The sequence below is a fragment of the Magnolia sinica genome, chromosome 3 (genome assembly GCF_029962835.1).
Source record: "Magnolia sinica isolate HGM2019 chromosome 3, MsV1, whole genome shotgun sequence".
In the NCBI taxonomy this organism is placed as follows: Eukaryota; Viridiplantae; Streptophyta; class Magnoliopsida; order Magnoliales; family Magnoliaceae; genus Magnolia; species Magnolia sinica.
The window spans coordinates 6,097,820-6,121,115 of record NC_080575.1 but is presented as its reverse complement, the minus strand read 5'-3'; the positions used below and the strand labels follow the sequence as shown (position 1 = coordinate 6,121,115).

Below are 23,296 nucleotides of genomic sequence, written 5' to 3'. Positions count from 1 at the left end.
GGAAACTTCTTGGCCAGCAATCTTACCTAATTCCTCGTTTGCACTCCTATTGTTACTAAAATCGCAATCTATATACTCTATTTTAGTCCAACTAATTTTAAGTCCTTTAGATTCTAAAGAATCCCTCCATACATCTAGCTTTGTGTTTTCTCGCTCCCTTTTGTTCATTGGAACTATGTCATTTGCAAACAACATAAACCATGGGATCTCTTCCTGAAAATTCCTTGTTAAGTCATCTATAACCAATGGGAAAAGGTACGAGCTCAATGCTGACCCCTAGTGCAAGCCTATAGTTATTGGGAACTCAACTTTTCTCTACACTGGCGATCCTCACATTTGTTACCTTTCTCTCATACACATCCCTAATCACATCAATATATCATCTTGAAACTCCTTTCTTTACCAACACCCACTACATTAACTCTCTAGGGATCTCTTCCTGAAAATTCCTTGTTAAGTCATCTATAACCAATGGGAAAAGGTATGAGCTCAATGCTGACCCCTAGTGCAAGCCTATAGTGATTGGGAACTCAACTTTTCTCTCCACTGGCGATCCTCACATTTGTTACCTTTACCTCATACACATCCCTAATCACATCAATATATCATCTTGAAACTCCTTTCTTTACCAACACCCACTACATTAACTCTCTAGGGACGCTATCGTATGCTTTCTCTAAGTCAATAAAAGACCATGTGGAGATATTTTTTCTTCTCGTATTTCTCCATCAATTGTCTAAGTAGGAAAATAGCTTCAGTGGTAGACCTCCAAAGCATAAAACCAGACTGGTTATCTGATACATTAATCTCATGCCTTAGTCTTTGCTCCATCACTCTCTCCCAAAGTTTTATAGAACTTGACTGAGATTTTCAAATCTGAATGCCTATATATGTATAACTCATCAAAGCATGATTTCCATCCTTATGCTCGATAGAAGGAATGAGAGAAGCATAATAGAAAAATATTGGAAGGGAAAAATGCTTCGAAATGAATCTGTTCCCATGCAATAGTCAGAAATTCTTGACGGTAGCGAGCTAGAACAACTTGTTCTTCCTGAATACCTCAATTCAACGCCAAAGAATTTCCCGCTGCTACCATATAGTATTCATCTCTACTTGGTGATAAATAAACCATCTGTACTTCTTTGGATCTTTCAGATATTTCATAAAACATGTATGTATGTATATATATACATATAGGATTTCCTCAGCAAGAAAAGATATATATATAAAAAATCACTTCTATGATTTGATGAAATGTCCTTTCTGGTAAGGTTGTGCTCCCTCCATTCAAAAGTTTCCTAACTTATTTATATGCTTGAGACAACATAAAACCAATGTTGACATAATACATCAACACCAAAACACATCTGCATTACTTAGGTCAAGCCAATGCATATATTGGAGCTCATGCTACCATTTAGCTGTTCGCATTGTCAAAAATACAAGAATACAAGAAAGAGTCGAGGAGCATATCTAGAATTGTGGGAGCTTTTTCCCCCCTCTTATTTTATCGATTTTAGAAGAGAGATGGTAGAATATGTCCGGGCCTCAGTAATTAGAAGAGAAAGGAACAGTTGATTCCTCTTTTAGAAGCTGGACTAGTCGAATCTATCATTACTCAACAGATTAGTTGATCAATGAAAGGATGCTTTCTAACAATACTTTCCTGGTTTAGTTATGGAAGTTCAAGAAATGGATTTTGTCAGCTATAGGGTAATATTGGGAGTTTCTTTAAGAAAGTTTGAAAGCATTGTACTTAATTAGGCTAAATAGGTTTGATGACCTATGGTTTAATTGAGGATTTGGTCCTTGATAGAGTGAAATAGCGAGAACAGGATTCATGTAGCCAACTCTAACTAGTTAGAATAAGGATTAGCTGATGATGATGATGATTTAGTTTGGAAAAATCAATGGCTGAAATTAAGTGTCATTAATGGTTGGGGTTTATTTTATGTCAGAGCTGTTTTCTTTAGGGCCTGTTTGGTTTTCCCAGATACAAGTAATCCTCCTGCATTGAAGTAATGATTGCTGTTTTACATGTATTTATAATGATTGGTGATATTTCGGTTGACTACAGTCGATCGTTTGTTTTCTACAATCTTTTGAGTGTACTGTTGACCAAATCACCTGCCTTGTGTTTGGTTTGAAGGTGTATTACAAGCATCACACCGGCTGGGTTGTTATGGTGTCCACCACCTCAGCCCGGTTCACACAGCCTTGTGTTTGGTGCCCCGCCTTCTGTGCATGTATCATCCATGCAGTCATGGTCAATCGTTGTTTTTGGAAACGGATTGGCTGATCAACAGCAGGATATGGCGTTACCTCTGTAGTCTATTTCCTTCCGAATACGCAGCCATGAAGACGGTATTTGATAGCCTTTCAGCAAGATATTTTCTTCACAGCCTGAAAACCAGAGAGGGAACGATGGTTGGCCGTGAAGACGGTAGTTGATAGTGAGAGGGACGAGCGTTGTTGTGGTTTTAAGAGAATATGTTGGACGTTCTTTATGTTATGAAGTTGAAACATTCTGATTTTCTTGGTAGTAATTCTAACTGATTTCTCAAAACCATTTGGTGTGAATGTGTGATTATCACTACAATTAGGGCTTGTTTGGTTTTCCTAGATACAAGTAATCGGCCTGCAAAGGGTAATAATGACTTTTCACCATTGTTTGTTTTTAATGGTATTTAAACGAATTTAAAAAGGGCGCTGCAGTTGGACTGAAAAGGCGGTAGAAGCAGACGGCGTATCCTGACCAAGTGCAGGTACTTGAGGGTAAATCTCTGACGCCCTCAAGTCAGTCTGAAAATGCCATTGTGGTCCGCGGGACACCGTCCACTGTAGCCACTTATATTACACCTCTCCTTATTGTATATATTTCATCGTACAAAAACGCTCGTACCTCTCCATACCCAGCGAGACCCCACCGAGTGACAAACCCACCTGAAGAAGGTAAGATCCACACCTATCCAACGGGCTGGCGTCCCTCTCCCCTACCAGAAACACTCGTCCCTCTCGCTATCAACTACCGTCTTCACGGCTAACCATCGTTCCCGCTCTGGTTTTCAGGCTATGAAGAAAATATCTTGCTGAAAGGCTATTACCTACCGTCTTCACGGCTGTTGTTCAGCTGTTGATCAGCTAATCTGTTTCCAAAAACAACGATTGACCATGACCGCATGGATGATACATGCACAGAAGGCGGGGCACCAAACACAGGGCTGTGTGAACCGGGCTGAGGTGGTGGACACCATAACAACCCAGCCGGTGTGATGCTTGTAATACACCTTCACACCAAACACGAGGCTGGTGATTTGGTCAACAATACACTCAAAAGATTGTAGAAAACAAATGACCGATTGTAGTCAACCGAAATATCACCAATCATTACAAATACATGTAAAACAGCAATCATTACTTCAATGCAGGCCGATTACTTGTATCTGGGAAAACCAAACAGGCCCTTAGTGCGATATTCATCTTATTTGAAGTAAGAAAAATTGCTCTTATTATTTTTCCTATTTGCTGCAAATTTCTGGTTATTTCTCTTCTACATGTTGAATTGGGAACCATGCAGAGTTACAGACGAACAGACCTGACAGACATTCGAAGACACTACAGCCTGTACGAAGAAAGATTTACTTGTATCCGGCTCCCCTTTTCATTTATTTTTACCTTTTTCGTTTTCTAGTTTAAAAACCTCCTTGGCATCTTAAAACACTGCCAGGATTCTGGAATCCACGAGGAAAAGAAAGCAGAAAATAGAAATAAATTCTAATAAATTCGAAATTGATTAATTCATGAATAAAAACGAGTTCACAACCCTTTAAATAGGGCTACCAAGCAATGTGAGAGAAATCAGAAGCAAACTACAACTAAAACTCCTAGAATTCGCAACTTACTATAGATAATAAACTTACTAGTTATAGATGGTCATGATGTCTACTAGTGCGCAAGGCTTTCGGCCAAAAATAGTAAGTGTCCTATTTAGCTTCACCAAACCGTTCTCCTAATTATTCTAAGCTCTTTTCATGTTGGGCGCAACTCCTAAAGCCCGACGGATGAAGAGTTATAATCAAACTAAAACTTACTATTTATAGTAAAAACGGAATTAAAATAGCAAACGACTGTCGATTCAGGAGTATTTTGCAAATCTGGCTTACGCAACCCAGCTAGCTGGGTTGGTTGGCTAAAGTGGCTCATTCTACCCCAAAATCATATATTTTACGCCCGATAACTCATTCTGGATTATGAGATACGCCCGATCTATGGTTCAACGGTTCAGATCACATCTTTCGTCGACCGGACCTTTTCTGATCCATCTTGGCCATGAAATTGTCTACGACCCGCTCGACATCAGTCTCCTCCACTTCAAAAGAACTCGTCCTCGAGTTCTCGTCATGCTCAGTTCATGATACTCGGTTAGGTCCGCGACATTGAAAGTCCGTGAGATTGCCATGTCATCCTGGAAGATCAACAATATAAGCGTTATCATTAATCTTTCGGATGATTGGGACGGGTCCAATCTTCTTATTTTTCAACTTGTTGTACGTCCCGTCGGAAATCTCTCTTTGCGCAGATGGACCATAACGCGGTCGCCCACCTCGAACACTTTTTGTCGCCGATGCTTGTCCGCTTGTTCCTTGTACTTCTCGTTCGAGGCATGTAGCTTGGTATGACTTTCGCATGGATGCCCATGATCTTATCGGCCATAGTTCTGCTGCAATGCTCGTGCACAGGTGCTTGGGCGGAGGGACCAAGTCAAGTGTGTGGCGAGGCACTCGTCCGTATATAACTGGAATGGTGATCTCCCTGTTGAGCGGTTCACCATGTTGTTGAATGCAAACTCGCTTGAGACAAGGCCAAATCCCATCGCTTCGGTTTTCTCCTGAAATACGGCGAAGGAGGTTTCCCAACGTGCGATTCACAACTTGAAACTGCCCATCAGGGTGGTAAGCACTTGAATTGAAGTCGTGTATCGAATCGATTCCATAAAGTCCGCCAAAAGTGGCTAATGAACTTCGTGTCACGATCGGAAGTCATGGTCTTGCTGACCCCGTCAAGCCGTCCGACATACATGAAAAATAAATTAGACACGTGTGTTGCATCGAGGGTCTAATTGCATCGGATAAACTGCGCCATCTTAGAGAAACGATCTACCACCACGAACACCGAATCCATGCCACGTTGTGTTCGTGGGAAACCAAGCACGAAGTCCATTGATAAATCCTCCCAAGGACCGTCAGAAACAGGTAACGGGGTGAGGCCCGTATTATGAGATCGCCCCTTGGAGGTCTCGACAAACATGACAACGTTGTACGGCTTTTCCCACATCACGTACTAAGTTGCGGCCAATAATACAGCTCTTCCACAAGAGCTCGCGTCTTGTCTCGCCTGTGTCCACCAAGGCCACCTCCATGTAGCTCTGAATAATCTGCTCCCTCGAGAGAACTTTGGGGATGCACAATCGATTCCCTTTGAAGAGAAAATCGTCTGTATATGAAGGTCACCGGGGTGACTTCTCGACACTTCATCCAAGAATCTTTGAAGTCCTCATCCTCGGCATACTGACTCCTTGAGATAGTCGAAGCCGACTACTTCGTTGCTCATTGTAACTAGTAATGATGCACGACGGCTAAGTGCATCGCCACCTTGTTCTGCAACCCTAATTTGTGAGCGAACGTGAATTCCTGTAAAACGCAACCCATCTAAAGCATGCACACGATTCACGTTAGTCTGACTATTAATAAACTTTAATGCTTGATGGTCAGTGTACAAAACAAATTTTCTTTGAATCAGATAATGCCACCAATGTCGCAGCGTCTGTACAACTGCGTACAATTCAAGCTCATAAGTCGACGACTTCTTTCGGGCTTCGCTGAGCTTCTCGCTGTAGAAGGCTACCGGCCTGCCTTCCTGTGATAATACTCCAATTCCAACATATGAAGCATCACACTCAACCTCAAATAATTTGTCAAAATTAGGAAGCACCAAGACCGGTGTTGTAGACAAACGATGTTTGGTCTCATGAAAGTTTTTATCAGCTTTATCAGTCCACTGGAACGGTCCTTTTTACATGTAATCTGTTATAGGCGCGACTATGGTGCTAAAATCTCGCACAAATCAACGATAGAAAGTCGCCAACCCGTGAAAACTCCTCACCTCATAAATGTTTGTCGGGATCGACCATTCCCTAATAGCTCGCACCTTTTCATCGTATACACGAATGTCTGTGGACGTTATAACAAATCCTAGAAACAATAGGCTGCCAGTTAAAAAACTACACTTCTTCAAGTTGAGGTACAACTTGTTAAGTTGTAGGACCTATAGCACTTACTTGAGATGTTTCCTGTGCTCCGCCTCATCCTGGCTATATATCAATATGTCATCAAAATATACTACCACAAATCTGCCAGTGAACAGTTTTAGAACTTGATTCATCAAACGCATAAAAGTACTTGGTGTGTTTGGTAGGCCGAAGGGCATGACCAGCCACTCATACAACCCTTCCTTGGTCTTGAATACCGTTTTCCACTCATCACCGGGTCGAATACGAATCTGATGGTACCCGCTCCTTAGATCTAGTTTAGAGAACACCTTGGCCCCTTCTAACATATCGAGCATGTCGTCCAACCGTGGTATTGGGAACCGATATTTGATGGTAATTTTGTTGATTGCTCGGCTGTCGACACACATGCGCCAGCTTCCATCTTTTTTTTGGCGTTAATAATGCTGGTACGACACATGGGCTCATGCTCTCTCTCAAGAGACCCTTACGGATCAATTCCTCCACTTGCCCCTGAAGTATCTCACACTCCTTCGGACTCATCCGATAATGAGGGCGATTGGGCAGGCTAGCCCCAGGGACGAGGTCTATGTGATGTTGGATGTCCCTCATGGGGGGCAATCCATCAGGTAAATCCTCAGGCCAGACTTCTTTGAATTCGTTTAGCAACAGTCTTAAACTTGGAGGGATGTTTAAGGGTTCCTCTTCCTCGCCCTTCACCACTACAGCGTATACCTCGCCGGTTTCCTTGGATTCTTCCATAAAATCCCGAATGGTCAAGAGGGAACTCCCCTCCACTTTAGAGGCTTCAGGGTGGTTCTCTGGTGCCATAGGGGCAAGGATTATTTTTCAACTATCCTTGACGAATACGTAAACATTATCTCGTCCCCGATGGGTCGCATCACGGTCCGACTGCCAAGGTCGACCGAGTAACATATGACAAGCTTCCATATCGACCACGTCACAAAGTATTTGATCTTTATAATTTTTGCCAATTGAAAAAGAGATAGTGCATTGTTCAGTTACCTTGGTCTCATTCACCTTTTTTATCCAGCCAATTGAGTACGGGGAAGGATGTTTCATCGTTGGTAGCCGCAACTTGTCCACCATCACTCTTGAAACGATGTTCTCGCTACTACCACTGTCTATGATTACATCACAGACCTTTCCATTGACGGTGCACCGAGTTCGAAATATATTGTGTCGTTGTGGATGTAATTCCTTTCGTGGGGCATACAGCAATCGCCTCACAACTAGAAATTCGCCATGATCCTCGCCCGTCATTTCATCGCCACCTGCTATTTCTTCAGTGATTTGTTCATGTTCATCAAAGCGATGGTCTTCCTCTACGGCCTCATCTTCAGTGCCCCCTTCATTTATAGTCAAGTGTGCTGCGGGACGTTGAGGACAAGTGTTTGATAAGTGGCCTGGTTGGCCACAGCGGTAACAATTGTTCGACCTTGGCCGAGCATAAGGATTTGGAATCCTACTCGGACTCGCTGTTGTAGGTGCTGCACGTTGAGGCCTGGATGAGCCGCTCCCCGTATCACGGTTTGCGGTTGTAGGAAGTTGAGGTACTAGGTCTTTTCCTCGTGGCAGCACTGGATCCTGCGTGGGACCCGTCATGGGGGGTCGAGTTGAAGGATATGGACGAGCAGGAGCTCTTGCAAGTTGTGTTTCTGCCCTACCCGCCAATTGAACTGCTTCATCCACAGTCCCGACTGGGTACATCTGAACTCGGTCCTGAATTGTCGGTCGCAACCCACCTATAAATCGCGCCACCTTCTGTGACTCAGATTCTGACAGATCGTTTCGTGTAGCCAGCCGTTGGAATTCTTCAGTATAATCTGTGACTGTTCGATTTCCTTGCCTGCAATTTTGATATTGCTGGAATAATATCTGCTCATAATCACTGGGGAGAAATCGAGATCGAAGAAGACGTCTCATCCGTGGCCATGATGAGATGGGCGCCTTGTTCTGGCGGGCTCGTGAGAGTTGTAATTGTTCCCACCATGCAGAAGCACCAGATTTTAATTTAAACGCTACCAATTTTACCTTTTTATGATCTGGCACGTCCATGTAATCAAAATATCTCTCTACTTCGGCTAGCCAATCGAGAAAATCTTCTATACGTAATAAACCGTTAAAACTAGGAAGTTCAGCCTTACCTCGATAGTCTCTTTCAGCACGATCTAGATGATCACCTCCATGGATTGGTCGTCGCGCAAAACCCTCATTAAGGTCCTCGTCGCTAGAACTTGAATCATCTGGTGTAGCCCTACGGTTTGCCACTGGTAGTGCTCTACGAAAATCGGGGTTGTGTCGTACAGCAACCATGGGTGGTGGAGCACCGCCTAGGGCTCGGGGCGGAAGTAGCGCATCTGCAAGACGGTCGAGAGTTGCCTGCAGCCCTTGCATGGTCAACTGACTCTCCCGGTGGAAAGCTTCCATTCTTTCCAAAAGATAACGAATCCCTGGATCACCGTCCACAGGATTTTGATTCATACCTTCGTTGTTTGCCATCGGCCCGAGGGGAATCCTCGCTCTGATACCAATTAACGCAGGGATGAACGTGATGAGGATAACTACTCCGAATCCACGGAGCTTCTCTGGACTCCTCACAGAGACTTCTCGAATCCACGAGGAAAAGAAAGCAGAAAATAGAAATAAATTCTAATAAATTCGAAATTGATTAATTGATGAATAAAAACGAGTTCACAACCCTTTAAATAGGGCTACCAAGCAATGGGAAAGAAATTAGAAGCAAACTACAACTCAAACTCTTAGAATCCGCGACTTACTATAAATAGTAAACTTACTATTTATAGACGGTCGTGATGTCTACTAGTGCGCAAGGTTTTCGGCCAAAAATAGTAAGTGTCCTATTTGGCTTCACCAAACCGTTCTCCTAATTATTCTAAGCTCTTTTCACGTTGGGCGCAACTCCTAAAGCCCGACGGATGAAGAGTTATAATCAAACTAAAACTTACTATTTATAGTAAAAACGAAATTAAAACAGGGAAACGACCGTCAATCCAGGGGTTTTTCGCAATTCCGGGCTGCGCAACCCGGCGTAGCGGGGTTGGTTGGCTTCAGTAGCTCGTTCTACCCCAAAATCATATATTTTACGTCAGATAACTCATTCCGGATTGCAAGATACGCCCGATTTAAGGTTCGATGGTCTGGATCACTTCTGTCGTCGACCGGGCCTTTTCTGATCCATCTTGGCCATGTAATTGTCCGCGACCCGGCTCCCCTTTTCATTTATTTTTACCTTTTTCGTTTTCTAGTTTAAAAACCTCCTTGGCATCTTAAAACACTGCCAGGATTCTGATTGACCTTGATGAGATATCGTGGTCAATTTACTGATTTTTTTATTTTTTTATTTTTATTTTGTTTTTAGACACGAATAGCAACCATGCATTTTCACATGCATAAAGGGTGCCTAATATCTTCCAAATGAAGCCCTGAAGTCCCTAGTTGTGGACCACTAAATTGGAGTCATGTCAAAAGATTTCTTAGAATTAGCGCAATTGACTTTCTGTCAGTCCTTCAAAATCATCAGTGTCAACTCTAAGTCAGCAAGTTTCATTCCTAGTGGATCTAAGCACGTTTCTTACTGCTGCTTCAGTAATCCCAGTATGTCAACTCATCATCTTACATGGTTGAAAGGCAATCTTTTCCTCAGTTGCTTAAAGGTTTATGTTTCTTGTCCTATTGGATAATTCATGCTTGATTGTTGGAAAGAATGAATGCATTTAGAGATACAAGTTAAGAATTGGAAAATCTTTAGGAATTAGGAAGTACATTCATCTTTGCTAAACATTTTGCATCACTACACTCATCTTCACATGCAACATTTCGCTATTTGCAGATTTTAAATTAGATGTGTGGGACATTGATTTTATTTTTGAAGTGTCTGTGGAATGCTATGTTTTCAAGAATGCTGGATTTAGTTGTACTTTTTCTTCATTCTTTGAATACTTTCTAGACCTAATGTATTTGTACAATTCCGTTATAAAAAAATTGAACCGCTGATTTTCATGGATTAATCTTTCGGTATTGTCTAGCATGTTGCAGAGATAGCTTACGAGAATCAACACGTGATGAGGACTAGAGAAGTTAATCATGGAACAGTGGCATACTTGGAGAAAATAGGGCTTCTACAGAGTAATTTGTTAGCAGTTCATTCTGTTTGGGTCAATGATGCTGAGGTGATCTTAGAGACTGACTGTTCTTGTTAGGCTTGAGCTACCTTTAGTTTATGATGAGAAGTGCTGGGGCCATTTGTGTTAGCACAAATTGAACAGGTGACTGGTGCGACAATTGTATGAGATGCAGACCACTCATCACGTGCGGGCCACTGTGAACTTGCCCTGACAAAATTAGGCTGGTCTGCATGTATGACAAAAAATGGATGGTTAGTTTGTTGTACATGACCTGATCAATGGATCATCCTGTTTTTTGGATCAGGCGTGTTCACGGTGGCACCAATTCAATGCATTTTCCCGATGCTACGCATGTGTCATGTTGGTGCTTGCTGCAAATCGCCTCTTCAATCTGTCCTTGTGTCCTTGTGTGAATTGCTTCAGAATTTCTTATTTATAATGGCTAAAGAGAAAGCTATATTGTTCCTAGGCACTAATTTCTTTGTGCTTAGTTTATTTTTTACTCTTTTAATTTTAATTAACAGGCATGCCTCAATGTTTTTTTTTTTTTTTTTCTGTTTTTATTTATTTATTTATTTTAAAGTAGCATGCCTCTTCAACAAATCTGAACTCTGATGTATGTTAATTGAGTTAAATCCTTCTCCCATATTCCATATTGGCTTCTATTCAATGAAAATGATGCACTTACAATCATCTCTTATACAATGAATGTATACACATGATACATCTAGGCCAAGACCCCAATCTGCTCTAAAGTTGCATTTAGATGTTTACCTGAGCTGAATTGCAATAACTAATTTCAGTAAAGGCTAGATGGCCGAAGTGGAGTGAGCCACACCCCTTTCATGGTGAGGGACTGGGCTCCAAATAGCCCTTACGATCATTGCATGTGCAACTTGACATGGATGAATCTCAACTCAAGTTGGTCGACATTATGAATCGTATGGTGCTACTGCACTTTGGTTATTTTCTGTACTACTTACCAAATGAATTGTGATTCAGTTCAACTGATCTTCCAAATATGCCCTGAATATTCAAAATGTATAGAATACAAACACTGGTCTTCCATTTCTTATTTTCTCTTTGCTGGCACTGTCATTTCATTGTTTTCACATATCTATATAGTTTGTGGTCTTAGGAAACCTGGTGAAATCTCTCATATATCATGTTACTTAGACATCTTGTTTCTTTATTGTATTTTGTATCCTATGCCATTATATTAACTGCCAGCTTTGTTAACAGATTGGTTTTCTTTCAAGAGCTGGTGTGAAAGTTTCCCATTGTCCTGCTGCTGCAATGCGCATGCTAGGCTTTGCTCCCATAAAGGAGATGCTTGAGTCTGGAATTTGCATCTCCTTGGGTACAGATGGAGCTCCATCAAATAATAGGATGAGCATTGGTTTGTTCTTAGATCTCGATTTCATGGTCTTGCCTTTTCAGCATTACAAATCCATTTGGTTTGGTGCTAAATGGACTACCAAATCTTTTCTCAGAGAGTTTCGTCTTCCTGTAGAAACATCAAAGTGAAAAAAAATGCATTCTAGAATTAATAGATGACTGTCTTGTAGAATGGCTTTTGCCTAAACTTCCTAAACAGGTGTACACAGTATAATTTCATTGAATTTACATCATTTGCACCATTACTATAAACATCTTCCTTTAAGAAGTGCCAAGGATATTCATAAGACGTTGATTGAGAATCCTCTTTCCATACACATGCAAATGTGGCTCACATCTTGATGATCCAGGCCATTCATCAGGTGGGCCCTGCTCTGAACATGAACTGGCCCAAAAAAAGCCCAAATGCTGATTAGGTGGGTCACACATTATGTTGAATTTGAATTATTGGTCATTTTATTTAGACTGTTCCTTTGATTGTAAACATGTGAAATACCTGATTTTTGGGTCTGATTCGCTCACACACTGGGCACCAACCGATGAATGGCTTGGATCTTGCATGTGTGCCACATTCTTGCCTGTTGTACAGAGGACGTCTGATCCTCTTCACTCAAATGTCTCTACTAGTTTTGTATGGAATTAGATGGTACTGTCATTAGTTGTCAGCCTCAGCATTTTAACATGCTGAATCTTGTTGAAGTGATAAGAGGATCACTGAGGAGTTTCAATTGAACCTGTTGTTTTGTTTGAACAAATGAATAAGCATCAGGTCTCGTGTGGAATATGTGATCCATGCCAATGGATAGAATCATGCTTGATGGTGTTAAATTGAGTGAAACTAGAAATTCGTATTGATATTTGAGTTCAGTAGCAGGATAAATGTGACAGTTTTACATCATTAGGAGGTAAGAAACTCCTGGGATGGTGACAATGGTCGTTTGTTTGTGCCATTTGTTCTATGCTACTCGTTGTTTCTCTTTTAACTATGGTTTTGATCATCATTGAAGTTGTAGAATTGTTCTTGTAGAAAATGAAAAACTATGAAAACTTTATTTTCTTATAATTTTCTGCCAATACTTGTGATGCAGGACACATGATTTAATGCTAGCATGCAACGTGGAGTCCATAAAGTAATTCAATTAACAAAAGATGCTAACCTACCAATTAATTAAGAGTAAATAATAAGAAATAAAATCTGATTTAACCTAAATCACATGCCCGCATGCTAAGAAATCACATAAATCAATTAAAACTAGGATCGATGGAAGGATATAACTTCTAATTTAGCATAGATACATTCTACACTCAATTTACAAATTTGTAGGTTTTATGATTAGGGTCAGGAAAGAGAAAAATATGAAATTAAGAAAATTATGGTTCATAGGAATTGAGAATTTTGGAATTAGGGTTTTTAGAAATTGGAAAAAATGGAAAATTGAATATATAGGGTTTAGAAGGTTGTAATGGGAAGACAATAGAAGAAGAAGAAGAATACCTTTCAAAGAAGAGAGATGAATGATGTAAGAAGAAAAATACCTTTCGAAGATGAGGAGGAAGGATGTACCTTGGGGAATCCACCACTAAACAAGTTTGTACCCTTGCACAATTCAATTGGAATGGGTTTTTTTTTTTCTAAAAAAACCTTAGAAAACAATGAGGAAAATTCCTTCACACAAGAGGGCTTTTTTTTCCCTTCTCAAGTCTCCACTAAAACTCCACTCCCCTTGTGGTTTTATAATTTAAAAAATCGGAATTAAAATTCAACATAATTACAATTATGCTATTCACTTAAGTAAAGCGGTTTATAATCCAAAATAAGAAAACTAAAACATTTATTATCAATCCCAACCATCAAATAAATCTCAAAAATAACAAGAAATATAAAGAAAGCAAGATCAGAGTCCAAGGGGCCCATATCAGGAAGATCTGGTGGCCTGATGGCTTGATCGACAAGATTCAACGGTTGGATCGATATGAAATAGAAATCCTATGACCAAAATAGTCTCCTAAGCAGCCCACATGCATCATACTAAAGTGGGGTCTTCCCGATGCACGTCTAATGCATGTGGGGTCTTCAAAATGGTCCGGCGGGCCCCATCTGGAACTCGTCTCCCATCCACAAAGAAAGATGCGCTGATGTGGGTGGTTGCCTCCATCTCTGGTACATCCGAGTAGGTCTTCTTATGTCCCCATCAACCTGGCTATGTAACAGTGGGGAATTGTAACACAAGTATCATTTTTTATAAAAATCTGCTTGTAAATTTCAATTATAGCTGCTAGAGGTAACAAAAAATTCATAAACATTCAAGACAGAGTTGTGGTTTTTGGCTGGTTGGTGGGGCATAGGAAGATCCTGACCATTGACAATCTTAAAAAAAGAGGGATGGCTATCCCTAATATTTGCTTGTGCTGCATGCGCCAGGAGGAATCAGTGGATCACTTGCTAGATCATTGTTCTTTTATTTCCCAGATTTGGGCCGACTTTTTACGGTGCTTCAACATCAGCTTCTGCTTCCTTGAGAAGGTGGATTCTCTTTTGCAAGTGTGGCACGGGATTTATATCGGCAATGTTAAAACCAAGATATGGAGGATGGCGGTGCTTGCTATTTGGTGGTTCGTTTGGGAGGAGCACAATAATAGATGTTTCAGGGATGAAGCCCATTCCGCGCAGTTCGTGGCCTCCAAGTCTAAGAAGGCCCTGATTGAGTGGGTTACGCAGGTTGAAGTGCTGAAGGACACAGATCTGCAGTTTTTAGGATCCTGATATGAGTTTGTTTGATCTGCTATCTCAGCGGATCTTCTTTCTCAGTTTCCTTTGCCTTGTGTTTGTTTTCCTTTTTTGCTGCTTTTTTTGTTTTTTTGTTTTTCTGTCCCTTGGGATTCGACCTCGGTCTTACCGAGTTTATTACTACATCGCAACCCTATACTTGGGGAGTGAACAACAAGGGACCATGTTTCAGGTAATGGCTAAAATTGGCCTTCAGAGGAAGGGTCTAGAATCCGGAGGCTTAAAATAAGTGTAACCATGTCAGTCTTTGAAATGCAACTTTATTAGGAACAATTGGAAAGGTAAGACCTTATTTAAAAATATGACAATCAAGAGATTCCTCAAAGCGATTGATTGCCTTAACTCTATTATTCACAAAGATGAGGAGATTGATGACGATGTTTTCAATAGAATTAGAGTTGGCTGGATGAGATGGAGATGTGCTCTTGGAGTATTGTCTGATGAGGGAAAATGTTCATAAACTAGTATTCAACTGGTTATGCTATAACCCCAAGTGTGGAGTAGTTACAAGACAACATGATAAGATATTGAGTGATGAAAAGATGAGGATGTTGAGATGTATGTGTGGGAGGACTTGGAAGGATGGAATTAAGAGTGAGGTTACTGAAGCAACTCCCAATAAGCGATAAAATGATGGAGAGTGGAGTGAGATTGTTCAGTCATCCACAACAAAGACCAGAGCCAGCTCAGGTAAGAAAGGGAACGGCGATTAAAATTGAAGGGTTTGAAACAAAAATTAAGAGGAAGATATAACAGGACTTGGATCAAGATGATGAGAAGGGATTTGAAGGCTTGTTCAGGTTGTGGGGATGCTAGGATCTCAATGTCCATAAAACTAGGAAACAAAAAGCTCCCACTTGCAGAAGTGCTTTGATCATGTGTGTCATTGATCATGCAAAGATCATCATCATCATCTAAGCCTTATACCAGTTAATTGGGTTCGGCTACATAAATCCTGTTCACCATTCCACTCAATCAAGGGCTAAACCTTCAATTAGACCATTGGTCATCATGTCTTTTCTTACTACCTCCATCCACATCCTATTGTTTAGTTGATCATGCGAAGATAATGTGAAATAACCACTACCATAAATTTTGGTTATACAAGGAAATAAATAAAGGTGACACATAATATACATGATTCATTACATTGTGACTACACCCACGAGGAAGCACTAGTAAATTATTCAACTAACAAAATAAGGAGAATAAAAGACGCAAGAGAAGATTGCTCATATGGTAAACAAATAAACATCTCTCACCTCCTCTTATCATGTGAGAACCTTTTGGGAAGTCATCCCATCTCCTCTCCCTTGCCAACACATGAGAAGAAACACATTGGAGAAAACTCTCACTTTGAGAGGAACCCTCATGACAACTCTTTCCTCTCTCCATCTTGCAAGCGCAACGGAAAACCCTTCTAGGCTCTAAAGAGAGAATACTATATCGGATTCCCATAAGCTTTTTTGACATCTTGTCTCAGGTTTAGTCCGTTTCTTGCTTTGGCCTGAATTTAGGCCTGGACCCAGCCAAGGACAACCATAACTGGGTTTGGAATCAGAATGCTGTTGCTTTTCACTAGAAAATGTTGTCAGATATGGGCCCAGTCTCAACCCATTTATGTGTAAGGCCTAAAAATTAGGCTGAGGCCCCCAGCACACTGGCCTAAAAAGTCAGACCAAAGCAAGGGCAACCCTACTTAAAATTTCATACGTTAACATATTAAATGCAACAGATGAAGTGATATGGTTACTATAAGCATTGAAGTATAAAAATATACCTAGAACCAAATTCTAGTGATCAACGTTAAGAAGTCTGTTTATGCTTTGATGTTGCTTTCTTTTTTACTTCTCTTTTCTTCACCTGCATTTGTCAAACCTAAAGGCTTCACTATGCATCTTCTTTAATTGATAGTTATGATATTAAATGTTCGGTGTGCAGTTGATGAAATGTTTCTAGCTTCACTAGTTAACAAAGGACGGGAAGCTCATACAAAGGGAACGACCGATCCCACTGCTGTTCCTGCTGAAACCGTTCTACAAATGGTGACAGTAAATGGCGCAAAATCAGTACTATGGGACAATGAAATTGGATCTCTTGAGATTGGGAAAAAGGTTGGATAAATGAATCAGCCCCGTTTGATATTCATGTGCCTATAGGGCTACAAAAAATAATATCTTCTTCTTTTTCTTTGTTATTAGTATTTTCAAAATGAGTTAAGTGACAGTGTGACTGAAATTGCAAAGAATGTTCTCCTCATGAGCAGAGAAATTTGTTTTGGAGTAAATTTAAATTGCATTTAGAGAAATAAGATGGCTACTAGGGAGAGTCCTACTTCCTGCTCACACCTCAATGTCGCACGTGTGTGCAAGATCTGGGACTTCATGAGGTGGAGCCCACCGTGTATGTCCCATTGCATAAAAACATGAGGACATTATGCATATCCTCAACATTTGATTACCTTCCTTTTTTTTTTTTTTTTTTTGGTATCTACATCTATTCTATGTGATCCACAGCAATATCATTAAAACTATCTGGGCACCCAAGTTACCACTTCAATCAGCTATTCTCAAGTCCGATCCTTTATGTTTCGAGGGCTTATTGGCATCTATTTAAATCATGTTCTCTTCTATCACTTCCACAATAAGAAAATCTTACCTGCCGTAAATCAGAACAAATCGAACTGATGGATGTTTTGATTCTTTTTGCAGGCTGACATGATCATTGTCAATCCCTTTTCATGGTCTATGGTTCCCTTACATGACTGGTAAGTGTCTGCCCATGAAATAACATCAGAGCTGAATATAGTGGCAGTAATTTATGCATTTTGTGTCAATATGATTAGAGTTTATGGTTTCTTAATTGGGTAAATGTTCATTTTGCGCCTTGTGTTGAAGTAGCTGCCTACCATCATTTTGCTTTGAAAGGTAATGCCATTTTATTATGGGAGTGCAAAGGCTCATATATACATCACAAAATCACATCCCGGCTAAGAACAACCAATCATGATGGTAGCTGCCTACCATCATCCTCAGATTTGCTGGAAAATAAGTTATAACAGTCCACCAGATTTTAAATATGGTTGAGAAGTGAGCTATTATACAATTCTTGGGCCAAAAGGTTGGACAATACTCATGGTGTGCCGTAACAGTAACAGTGGCTACCATTATGTGTTATTGGGTCGTAATGGCAGTAATGGCCCATAATGGCCCGTTAATTGTCTGATATGGGGCTGATATTGTATTGTAATGGTAATGGTGATGGCCGTTACGGCCATCGTTACTGTTACAGAATACCTTGACAATACTGTTTAGGTTTCAGTTTGCGCAGGTGGGGAATGGGCCACCTGTAGTTTTAAACCATCCACTTGCTTAGAGGTGGCCCACCTGAAGAGTGAAGAGTAGACTTCCGAATTTTTGTTCTGGGTCATCTTTTTGGAGGGGCCCACCTTATGCCCTGTTCAGATGCCTCACACACATGCCAGGTTAGCATGTCTGCTGTTTATGAATGTGTGCACAGACTAGAGAGGGTGCGTTTGGTGTTAGCAAGTCTCGTCTGTTACCTGTGCATAAATGGTACTTATGGAGTTGTGAGCGACTAAATTCATGAGATATTACTTGTTTTTTTTTTTGGCAATGTGCAGCATTTCCAGCCTCGTTTATTGTATGCGAACAGAGAACATTGATTCCGTCATGTGTAATGGCAGATGGATTATGAAGAATCAAAAGATCTTGACTGTGAATGAGGTAAGTAATCATGGATTGTATTCTATTTTCTTTTGGGAAGATATAAGCACAATCACTATTTAAGCCCACCCTGACTGATAAAGAGGAACAATCACCTGCAAGCTGCTGTAGGTTTGCTGAACTTTCAACTCATCTTTTCAAGTGCCAACGGGTCCCATGTAGGATATCCAAGCAGTCCAGAAGGTGGGTGCACTATGAAGGTCACCTGTTGCAAAGATCAAGCAGACCAATCATAAGATGGGTCCGTACTCTGTACTACAAAGCAATTGATGATCTAAAGCAGACATGCTGATGTTCTGATACAATATACTCATGCATCCTGCCTGATGAGTGGAGTGGCCTAATTCTTGTGTCAGGTGATCTTCATGGCTGGGCCTACCTTCTGCTTGGTTGGGTATCCTCTGCACAACCCATTGGCAGTTGGCCAGTAGATGGGCTGAAAGTTAAGCTACCTACAACTGGTTGTAGGTGGTCATTACTGATTGATAAATACTCTGATCCTCTCTACTTTTTGTAATATAATACTACAAAATGGTAGAAAGGATGGATGCACTAACTGTCAGGTTGAATGTTGGTGTCAAGTTCCAAAAAAAAAATAAAAATGAAGAAGAATACATATGATTACTGAGGATGGGTTCCTCTAAATATAAGCTATGCTATGGCTCTACCGGTTTTTCCCCTGATTTTGAAAAGCTATATAGCAATCCCAAATAAGAATTGTTGGAAAAAACAACACTGTAATGAGGCTACTTATTTCAAGTCGTCAATGGAAGGATTGAAACTGTGATCTGAAGTGTTGGAAAATGTGGTATCTCTGGTCTGATTTTCTTCATGTGATTAGTGCATATTTTAATGTTCAACTAGTAATAGACATCTGCTAGCGCCACCTGCACCCTCTCCACACTCAGTACATGTGCCAACCTGGTAAGTGCATCGGACATCCGATTGGTGCATTAGGTGTCCCCAACCATAACCTTACACATATATCAGGCTGGTCCACTCATTGGGTGTCCAACTCTTGAGGCATTCCAAATGTAGATGCTTCTTCTTTTTTTTTAAAAAAAATAATAATTTTAAAATAGAATCTTTTATCATGAGCGAGTGTGGTCCACAAGATTGGTCATTATAACTTAGAGCTAGTAAATGATCTGTAATCTAAATAAATGTGAATTATAAACTTGATGGAATTGTGAGAATGTTTGATCATCATCATGATAGCCTTCCCCCAGCAATCCAGGGTCAGCTTTTAAAATGTGAATTGGCAAAAATTTTATGATTTGCTGCCCACCAAGCATCAATATTCTTCTACCCGGGCTCGTGGACACCGGCTATTGCAGAGGCACATTGGGAACACTCACATGCCAACATGGTCCCACCTCCCAGTCCAACTACTACACGCACACCCCAAAGAACAAGCAAGCGAAGTAGGCTTTGATTGTTTATATGAATGCTATTTTGGTGATAAAATATGACCCTTATGAGATTCAAAATTTGAAGGAATTTTTGGCAAAAGAATTTGAGATCAGGATCTAGGAAATCTGAAATATTTTCTAGGTATAGAAGTTGCTTGATTAAAGAATGTAGGTTTATATCTCAGAGAAAGTACACCTTAGACTTACTGAAGGAGACCGGTAAGCTAGGTTCTCGAGTAGTAGACACTCCTATTGATCATAATCATAAGCTGAGTGAACATGAAAGGGAGTTGTTATTGAACAAAGAAATGTATCAGAGGTTGGTTGGCCGACTTCTCTATATTTCCCTCACCAGACTTGATATAGCATGCAGTAAGGGTGATTATTTAGTTATGCAAGCTTCTCAGGTTCCTCACTTGGAGATGGTTGAAAGCATCTTGAGATATTTAAAGGCATCTCCTGGGAAGGGCCTTTTGTTTGCAGATCATGTCATCAATGCGTAAAGGCTTACACTGATGTAGATTTGGCTAGTCGTGTAGATGATAGAAAGTCAACTAGAGGATACTGTACTTTTGTGGGAGGAATTTTGGTCACATGGATAAGCAAGAAACAAATTATGGTTGCAAAGTCTGGTGCTGAAGTAGAGTACATGGCTGGGGCACATGGTGTAGCAGAGTTATTGTGGCTGAAAATTATATTTTGTGATTTGGGAATCAAGGCAGATGCTCTTATGAGGCTGTTTTGTGATAGCAAGGCAACATTAGCATATCACAAAATCTAGTTCATCATTATCGCACCAAGCACATTGAAGTTTACAGGCATTTCATTCATGAGCAAGTTATCTCTTTTGCTTACCGTTTATAGCAACTGAGAATTAGCTTGCTAGCATTCTCACTAGGGAGCAGTCAAGACAAAATTAGAATACGTTTTTATTAAGCTGGGCATGATAGACATCTATGCACAGCTTGAGGGGGAGCGTTGAGTATATAGTTAGAAGGGTTTTTATGTAATATGTGGTCTAATAAGAGCCTATTTGTAATTTTCAATAAGTTGCTTTTTAAGTATGGGAAAGGGGGTTGAATAGAGCCCTAAGAATTTCTTCTCTATTCTTCTTCTTTCCTTTCTCTTCTTCTTCCCTTCTTCTACCTTTCTTCCTAGAATCTTATTCCCCGTTTCTACTAATACCACTTACATGCCTATGTGGGGGATGCCCCATGGTGCATATTAATTGTTAACCCGACTGTCACATGCCTACTTTCGGAAGGTAATTTGCAAATAGTCAGGGTCTAGAGCATGTGGTGTCAGGCAAGGCTGCTAAGCATGATGGCACACACAGATCAAGGTTACCTAAATCCCCCACGTTTTCTGTTCCGAATTGTGCAATCCGGATTATGGGTCCCTTATGATCTGTATCACTATTTTTACTGACCAAAATTACGGTTCACACTCTTATTGTTGATTAAGTTGTGATCTAAGCTTATATTTGGAATGTACAGACTTGCTCTTTGATTTATGTAATAACAAGCATATACAATACAATACAATACAAGCATGGGGGGTTTTCAATTTTGACATAGATCATTACATAGGTAAATTACAATCCCAATTTTGAATATATAACTCTATCATGTATGTACGCACTGGAACAATCCACATGATCCTACTTCTAGCATACCGTGCAATGAAGTAGCGTATTGTGTAGCCATTCCCCTACCACATACGGGAACGGCTCACAATCAAGGTAATCTTGAAACAGGCCACAGGACTGGAAAAGGGAAATGATATGCTCAAGTGGTTGGCTGCACAAAATTTTAAGGAGCCCGCCAAAATGCGTATGCCAAACACCACTCACATGCTAAAACATGACAAACAATCGATTGAAGAGAAGTTGCATGAATGGGGTTAGTAATTGGAGGACCTCTTCCAACTGAAGTAGTGGCAAGGCATTATCCTTGAAAGACAAGAAGGGTCCTCATGTAAGCAAAAAGGTGAGTGAGAGTCCCCATCTCAACTTCTATTCGACCTACAACTGCCATTGATTGAATGCCCTTTTTTCCATACAGTCAAATGTTTAGCATATGAGTGGTGTCTGGAAAATATCTTCCGGTGGCTCCTTACAAAAGCGTATACAACCGCTCGAGCATGTTCTTTCTGGTATGATGGTGGCCTTTTGCTTAGTGCACTTTTTCTGTTGAATTTGAATCATTAGTTTATTATTATTATTTCCTTAACCATCCATTTTCATGCTAACTATCAAATGTCTAGGACCGTCTTATCAGGTAGATTTTAGGGTCACAGTCCTTCCCACCATGGGGCCCATCTGATTAGTGAACCCAGGGCCCTAATTTTACAAACTGAAGGCGATACAATAAATACCCTCGGTCAAGCATCATGCAGTTCATATGTTTGAATTGCATATGTTATTCAATGCAGGCTAACCAAGTTCCTACTTGTATTGAGCAGGGTGAAGTTATTTCCCAGGCAATGCGAGCTTCAGGCGAACTTTTGAAGAGGGCTGGCATCACAATTCCTAATAGAATGAATTTTATTTGATATGTGGAAAGAGGCAATTGCGCTGTTCTTCTAAGAGAACCAGTTAGAGGATCCGCTCTGTTCATTGGTTGGTTGCATCCAAATTCAAGAAACACATCTGGTTCATTGTTCATATGGCCATGTAGGAAATAAAATGCACTAAAGAATGTTTGACTAGAAAATGGGCTGCTCCAATCATAGGACCATCTCTAGATGTGGGCCCCATGTGGCTATCAAAAAACATTGTGAATTTTGGTGGTAGTCTCAAAATAGGAAATCTAGTTTGAGTTGCTAATTCCTATTTTAAAAATTGTGTTTGCTTAGGTAACTAGTCATAGGTTGATATCTTGGTCATTGCAAGTAGGGTTCTGCTAAACACTCTTATATCATCCTCTCTATTTCCGGGTTGTTTTTGTAAGGTGTTTTGGGGATTTTCATCAGTGCTGCAATGCTGTTTGACAACAGCCACTTGCTGAAACCATTTGCAGTATCGGTTTCATTGGTGTTGAGGGCATTTAGGGCTCTTTTGGATACCACCAAATAAGTTATTTTTTCTAGTTACAAAGTAGATAAGTGACTTATTTCAGATAAGTAAGTTTGGTTTATGATTAGTTTTAAGTAACTTTTTTACTTAAAAAAGTACTTAATCGCTTCAGTTAATTTTTTATAGCTTTTCTACTTTTCATAAGTTGCTGAAGAGAGGCATAGGAGAGATGAAAGAGAGGAGAAGCTGATAAATATGTTGTTTACCAAACTTACTTATCTTCTTTAATAACTAGAAACTAAGATAAGCTACTTGTGGCATAAGTAGCTTATCTTAAGTAACTTTCTATACAAACGCTCCCTTACTGTCTTGAGGATAAAGCCATGATTCTGGCCAAGTGATCTGTCTCCTCAATCCTACTTCACTAGCATGGTGAATAAGATGGATGGTCCATATCTGTGATTCATTTTTTTTCCTT

At 40.4% G+C, this 23,296-nt stretch overlaps 1 protein-coding gene across 6 annotated transcripts in view; it reads left to right on the top strand.

Annotated features, from left to right (window-relative positions):
* LOC131239385 (uncharacterized) overlaps positions 1 to 22,747 on the top strand; it is a 30,191-nt gene extending 7,444 nt beyond the window's left edge. The window contains exons 5-10 of one of the 6 annotated variants that reach the window (XM_058237072.1): positions 10,360 to 10,503; positions 11,701 to 11,857; positions 16,586 to 16,758; positions 17,356 to 17,411; positions 18,288 to 18,390; positions 22,266 to 22,747. In XM_058237072.1, coding sequence (XP_058093055.1) covers positions 10,360 to 10,503; positions 11,701 to 11,857; positions 16,586 to 16,758; positions 17,356 to 17,411; positions 18,288 to 18,390; positions 22,266 to 22,355 — 723 coding nt within the window. In that variant the 3' untranslated portion in view covers positions 22,356 to 22,747. The other 5 variants (XM_058237075.1, XM_058237071.1, XM_058237074.1 and 2 more) reach the window with 5 other exon arrangements.
* Positions 22,748 to 23,296: the final 549 nt, after the last annotated feature.